Source organism: Muscardinus avellanarius (genome assembly GCF_963383645.1).
Source record: "Muscardinus avellanarius genome assembly, chromosome: 13".
Taxonomy (NCBI): Eukaryota; Metazoa; Chordata; class Mammalia; order Rodentia; family Gliridae; genus Muscardinus; species Muscardinus avellanarius.
This window is the reverse complement of record NC_137799.1, coordinates 96,815,367-96,822,145: the sequence shown is the minus strand read 5'-3', so window position 1 is coordinate 96,822,145 and position 6,779 is coordinate 96,815,367. Positions and strand designations below refer to the sequence as shown.

General features: G+C 44.3%; 1 protein-coding gene across 2 annotated transcripts in view; it reads left to right on the top strand.

Moving 5' to 3' along the window:
* Positions 1-1,160: 1,160 nt before the first annotated feature.
* AOPEP (aminopeptidase O (putative)) overlaps positions 1,161-6,779 on the top strand; it is a gene marked incomplete at both ends in the record, with an annotated part of 267,301 nt that continues 261,682 nt past the window's right edge. For both annotated transcript variants that reach the window (XM_080708670.1, XM_080708669.1), the window contains one exon: positions 1,161-1,933. In XM_080708670.1, coding sequence (XP_080564796.1) covers positions 1,161-1,933 — 773 coding nt within the window. The remainder of the gene's footprint in view (positions 1,934-6,779) is intronic.

Here is a 6,779-nt window from a genome sequence, read left to right as displayed (position 1 = left end):
TGCCTCCTGATACTCAGGAGTACAAAAACGGCTTAAATCTATTTACTCTGTCAGAGTTTTTCTTTTCCTCCGCCATTTCTTTTTCATTTTTTGTAACAACAATTACAAAGAATAGCATATGCTAAAAGAAATTAAGTACACACCAGGGACAGAAATAATTTCAAATAATTTTTCTTTTCAGCTGTATTGCTATTATATAATAAGAATACATTTTGATTCAGAACTTTTATGAAGAACTTGTGCATTTTATTGCAACATCTGTTTCTGCATTTTAATTTCTCTCCTTCCTTTTATAGGTATTTGCATACTATTTTTTTAAAATGAGAAGACCTTTTGTTTGCCACAAGAAGGCTATTATCCAGAATGCTAATGGGTTTTCAGCTATTAAGATGTAATGATATACCTTGAGTATTTAACTATAAATTTGAAAAATCTCCATGAACAATCTCAAAGGAATACTTAGAATGCACTCCTGGTAAATTGGCTCATTTTCCCGTAATTTACTGGAAGCAGCGATATGAGAGCGGTCCTAATGTGAAAAGTGCATTAATCCCTGGAGTTCATTGTATGCATTAAATTATTACTCTCAAGGAATAAAATGTCTGAGGCCATTTAGCCCTCATGCACACTTGTTACTTAGAATCACAGTAGAGAAACAATCACTTATCTTTTGATACACAAAATTAGAAATGACGCATTTAATATCTTTTAAAACAAGAGGCATGGTGATGCTCAGTTATAATTTTGCAAAACAATTGTCCTTCTCCAAACAGGGAAGTTCTAGTTAGGAGCATGATTCTTCTGCTGTGGGGAGGCCCATTTCATTCCGTTGGTAATTGAAATATTTTTAGAAACCCATAATGTAGCTTTCTTTCATGTCAGTCAAAAAGATTAGTCTGCCTTCTACCCTTGTGCCTCTCCCACACTGGGGGATCTTAAGGGTGTAGTCAGCTCGCAGGAGCATTTAAGTCTTCTTTGGAATTTCATCTGATTGTATTTTTCTTCTTTGCCAGGGGCCTGAAAATTGTGGAAACATCACTTGGGACATCAGGTGATTTTTTTTTTTTTTTTGGTAAGCAGACATTTACAATTCTGGAAGATTAAGGCAGATAGAGGCCCACATGAGATTTTAACAAAGCTTCCAAACCACAAACTGCGCTATGGACGTCAAGTTGGACCCTTCCCGAGATGACCTGCCTCTCATGGCTAACACCAGCCACATGCTTGTGAAGCATTTTGTACTAGATTTAGACGTGGATTTTGGAAGGCAAGTCTTTGAGGGCACCATCGTGCTTTTCCTTGAGCATGGAAGTACATTCAAGAAACGCACTGGTTCCACCGAGGAAGCTCGGCGACCGGAGGCACACGAAGCCTGCCATGTTCCTGAGACAAACGCAAGGACCTTCTCATCTGAAACAGGAAGCCGTGACTTTGCAATCTGTGGTGAAGGTGAAAAGGATACTTCCGATAAAGATGGTAACCATGACAACCAGGCACAGGCTTCTGGGATCTCTAGCTCAGAGTACCACCGCGACGCAGGGAGCCACGGGAGAGAAGATTTTGTGCTCGTGTTAGACTGCTGTGATTTGTCTGTGTTAAAGGTTGAGGAGGTAGATGTTGCTGCTGTGCCAGGCACTGAAAACTTGACAAGGTCTCCCAAGCTCCCAGCTGTGTCTGAGGAGCTCAGGAATGAGATGGTCCGTGAACTCGTGGCTCTGCCGGCAGATAGGTGGAGGGAGCAGTTCCACTACTATGCCCTCTGCAGCCAGGCTCCCGGCTGTGGGGAGCTCTTCTTTGACACTGATGCTTGGAGCTTACAGATCAGGAAGACAGGGGCTCAGACAGTTACTGACTTTCCTCACGCCATCAGGATATGGTACAAAACCAAACCCGAGGGGCGATCGGTCACGTGGACCTCAGACCAGAGTGGCAGGTAGGTTATCTGAGTGCCCCGCAGCCCGGCCAACCTCGTACACACCAGGGCTGCTCGTAGACGGGGTCGAGTCTGCCAAGATGCATCTCTTTGTTCTGTGGCATTGCCCAGGTAGTCTCAAATCCTCAGACCCAAGGGAAGCAGTGAGCTCCCAAGTGTGCTGGCCCTAATAGGATTAGCCCTCATGAGCCAGGACCAGAGGATTACCTTAGTAAGCTCTGTGCTTCCTGAGGTAGGAGACAGAAAGTCAAGCTTAAGGATGAGACCTGAGCTTAGCTTGTTTGAGCTGCTGCTAGGGGCATTCAGACGGTCAGGGAAAGGGATACGTAAAAAAGTACTTCCTCAGAATTCCTTCGCGGTCCCCCTGAGAGAACAGATCAGAATTGCTGCGAAGCTGTGTTGTGGGGAGCTGACAGTGCTTCCAGAGAGCCGGCTCTGCTCCGGGCTTCTCACCACACCGTCCTGGCAGCAGAGGCTCCCGCGCCGCCCCCTCCACCTGGTGGGACTCCCGGAGAGCACCTGCTCTGAGGAGTGCAGTACTCCTGGGGCCGCACTCTGGCTCCTGGGGCCTGATTCTGGGTGTTTTCTTCCAGGAAAGCTCCCTGGCTTCCGCGTGTCCTGGCGGGGCCGGGGAGGAGTCGGGCCTGGACTGGGGGACGCACTTCCGCAGCACCCTCCTTTTCTCGCTGCCTTCCCTAGGAGCTGGCCAGATGTTTTAGTCTGAGAAGCTCTCCGTCAGACTTTGTTGATTCCTGAGTGTTCGCCTATCGCTTTGTTAACGTGCACGTCACATCACTCAGTGGCCGGATGGCGGCATCTGACGTCGGCGCCATTGGCTAGCCTTTGAAGACGTCTAGTGGCTCCTTTATTTGAAGCGGGCTCTGGCAGCTGCTTCCACCTCTCCCTTTGTGCCCCCTGAAAACCTTCCCCGGCTCTCTCCTTGCCTCTCACGTCGACTCTGGGTTCTGACTCTCTCAGGCTTTGCCAGTCATCGTACCCCTGCTCCGGTCTCTGACCCTCTGAGAGTGCGTGCACTTCCTGTCTGATCTCTTCTCGAATCTAAGGCAGGTCTGGGGGAAATTGCAGGGTTGGGACAAACTTATATCAGTACAAAAGCATGGTGATTTACTTATAGTTAGGTTATTGGATTTCTTCTGGAGACTCTGAGAAAGAAACAGGCATTCTTAGTGTATCTTCACATTTTTTTGACATTGTTAAGGATAGGATTTTTTTTTTTTGACAGTACCATCTCTGAATATTTAACTAGGAAATTATAGTTTTTATACTTTCAGATATTTCATCTTTGAACTATGGTCATGGGGAAAAATAACTATTGGCTGTATAGAAGAAATACCAATGGCTTCAAACCTGACTCTTCTTCTCAGTGCTTCCTGTACAGACAGACATGGAACTTTTGAATAAATTGCCTGAAAACTGTTGGGTAGGAATGAGTTAAGGATAAGTGCTGACTTCTATAAAGAAACAAAAGAAATTCTTAGGCATATTCTGCTCTAGAGATCAGCACGGTGTGTTTCCTCTTAGTGCTGCTTTTCTGAAGATTCAGTAAAATGTGCTCTTACAGTTGATATTTAAACTGTGTTCGTGGGAGCTTGTGATTATATGCAAGTATAGCAGTGTCATTTATGCAATAGTAGGAGGATAAGAAATGTTAATTTATAAGAGTCTTAGCTGGGCATGATGACACCTGCCTGTAATCACAGTACTTGGGAGGCTGAGACAGGAGATGGCAGGTTCACAGCCCTCCACAACTTAGTGAGGCCTGCTTCAAAAACAAACAAACAAACAAACAAATAAATAAATAAACAAACAAACAAATAAATAAATGGGTTGGGAGTGTAGCTCAGGGGTAGAATGCCCTTGGCTTTAATACCCAGAACCACAAAGAGAAAAAAGGAAAAAAGGAAAAAAAAAAAGAATCCTGGAAGATTGTTTTTTCTTTCTTGTTTTGGGGGTCTTGGGGTGTGGTTATTACAGTAAAGGTAATCTTCCATGAATGAACACTAAGTCTCTCTAAACTCTCCTATGGGCCTAAGAATAAGTCTTAACTATATATAGGTAGCTGTTTGGATAACTTTAAAGAGTGACTAAAGGTTCCAGGCTGCTAGAAAAAATAATTCCTTAGCGATATAAGTGAGTAGTAATTGTCAGGTCACAGTATTTTGTCAATATGATTATGTGAAAATATAAAACTTCACAACTGTATGAAAAATATATAATTAGGTACAGCTTATTTCCTCTAGGGTATAGAGTCAACATTTATTAAAACTAAAATATTTGTTACTTATTTACCCATGGACAGCAAACACTATCAACATATTTACCATAGATTCTCAGTCTTGGGAAACTTTTTATTTCTATACAGATAATTGAATAAAATGACAAGAAGCCAGGCGTGGTAGTGCACACTTGTAATCCCAGAATTTGGGAGGTGGACACCAGAGGACTGCGGTTTGCAGACAGCCTCAGCTACTTAGCGAGGCCCTTTGTAACTCAGTGAGACCCTGTTTCAAACACAAAAAGACTAAAAAATAGGGCTGGGAGTGTAGCTCAGCAGTACAGTGCCCCTGGGTTCCATCCCCAGTACTGAAAAAAAAATATATATATATATACATATATATCATACATATATATGATAGGAAGCTTCTAGAAAAATCCCTGTCTCAAATATAAAAAGAAGAAACATTTTTTTTACTGTTGATCTTTTTTAAATTATTATTGGTGGTACTAGGGATTGGATCCACGGGTCATTCAACCTCCAAGATATACCTCCAGCCTGTTTTATTTTTTATTTTGAAACGGTCTCGCTAAGTTGCTGAGGCTGGCCTCCAGCCTGGGCTCCTCCTATCTCCTCCCCTAAGTACTGGGATTACAGGCATGTGCCACCACTCCCAGCTTATTTTTGATCTTTATCATTATTGTGTGCAAGGTTTTCTGGTTCATTTAAAAATAAATTATACTAGCTTTCAATAAATTTCTATTTTAAAACAGATTAGACAAACACTTAGGAAAACTTCTAAATTGGACTCTTCCAAGTTCTGTCTCTTTCCTTCCCACCCTCATCTGACCACAGTAAAGAAAAAAACTTAAACGATTTTGTTTGATAACAAATAGACAAATAATCACTTAGGAGATCAGATGATCATAGGATGGGGTGTAAAGTGTGCAGTTTAACTGTGTTATAAACATATGGAGCAACTTTTTTACAGGGTGCGAGGGGAAGGCCCTGCCCTCCGTGACTTTCTGTTTGAGGTGCTGAGGATAAAACCCAAGGTCTTACTCCCGGTGGTCACCACCTACCATGCTGCCAGCCCGCCCAGCCCGCCCCAGCAAATCTGGAAATGAGTGGGGTTTGTAAGTGAAGGGAGCCGCGTACAGGTACTGTGGTGTGCTTAATAAAACTGTTCCCCATGGGGGCGCAGGTGAGCAGTTCTATAGTACTTTGTGTAGCTGGTGGAATTGAGCTAATCAGTTGCGTTAAAGATGGCAGAAGGTGCAAAGCAGGTTCTCACTGCTGACGGGAGGTTGCAGATGAGCCAGGGGAAGGAGCTAGAAGGGTCTGCGTGGTGGTCAATGAAGAGTTGGAGACGTCACCGTGAACGCCCATTGGCTTAATACAGGTGCACATGATCATGTGTAGAGATAATTCTAGGCAAGTGTGTTTCCAAGGGCTGGTCCAGAAGCAGCGGGCAAACTTAGGACCCACATCATGATTTCTGATACCATTTCCTAATGAAAAGAACCAGAGTTTCTTGAGAAATGGCTAGGACAGGAACATACATGATGAGCCCGGGGCATCTCAGAGTGTCAGAAAGGAAGGAAGCTGTGTTAGCAGCAGTCAGGATGGGGCGCACCGAGGCCCAGAGCATCTGAGAAAGCTCCTGGTAGTCAGAGCCGAGCAAGAAGTGCATACAGTAGTTGTGGATGGTGGCCAAGAGTGCAAACAAACATCCATGTGTGCAAACTGGCAAAAGGCAACGAGTGGACAAATGACCACGTGCACAGCAGACAAGTCCCCAGTGCGGCAGAGCTGCGAGCGAGCCGTGTATACGGCCGTCCTCGCGGGGCTGGGATGCTACCATGTACTTCACACAGTGAGCCGTGTATACGCCCGTCCTCGCAGGGCTGGTGCTACCGTGTACTTCACACAGTGAGCATGTTTACCGCCATCCTTGCGGGACTGGTGTTACCGTGTACTTCACGCAGCGAGCCGTGTATACGCCCGTCCTCGCGGGGCTGGTGTTACCGTGTACTTCACACAGTGACTCCCTTCCAAAGGACATGGCGTGGAAGGAGGGGAGGCGAGTCTCTTTACACTGGGAAATCTGAAAAGACTACCTCAGCAAGGAGGGAAGAGTCATGTGGATAGTACATCCTTTGGCATGGTGTCACGAAAATGGTATCTTTGTGGCCTTCCTCCCAGAGTCTTTAACCCCAATTTAATTCTGAAAAAAGCATATGCATTTAAATCAAGAGACATTTGACACAATCTGATTGTATCCCACCAGACTATCCAGGTCATAGTTTACAAGCAAAGTCTAAGAAACCGTCATAGTCAGAAGGAGCCTAAGGAGATGTAATGATTAAAAGCAATGTATACGGAGACAGGAAAGGGATATTCCGCAACAATTAGGGAGCTCTGAATGAAATATGCCTTCTAGTTATTAGTAATTTCACCAATTGTGACAAATGTACTTTTTTTTATTTTTGAAGTACTGGAGATTTAGCCCAGGGATATTCTACCTCTGAGCTATGCCCCCAGCCCTATTTCCTTTTTTATTTTTTATTTTGAAACACAGAAGGCCTCACTAAGTTTTGGAGTGGCCGA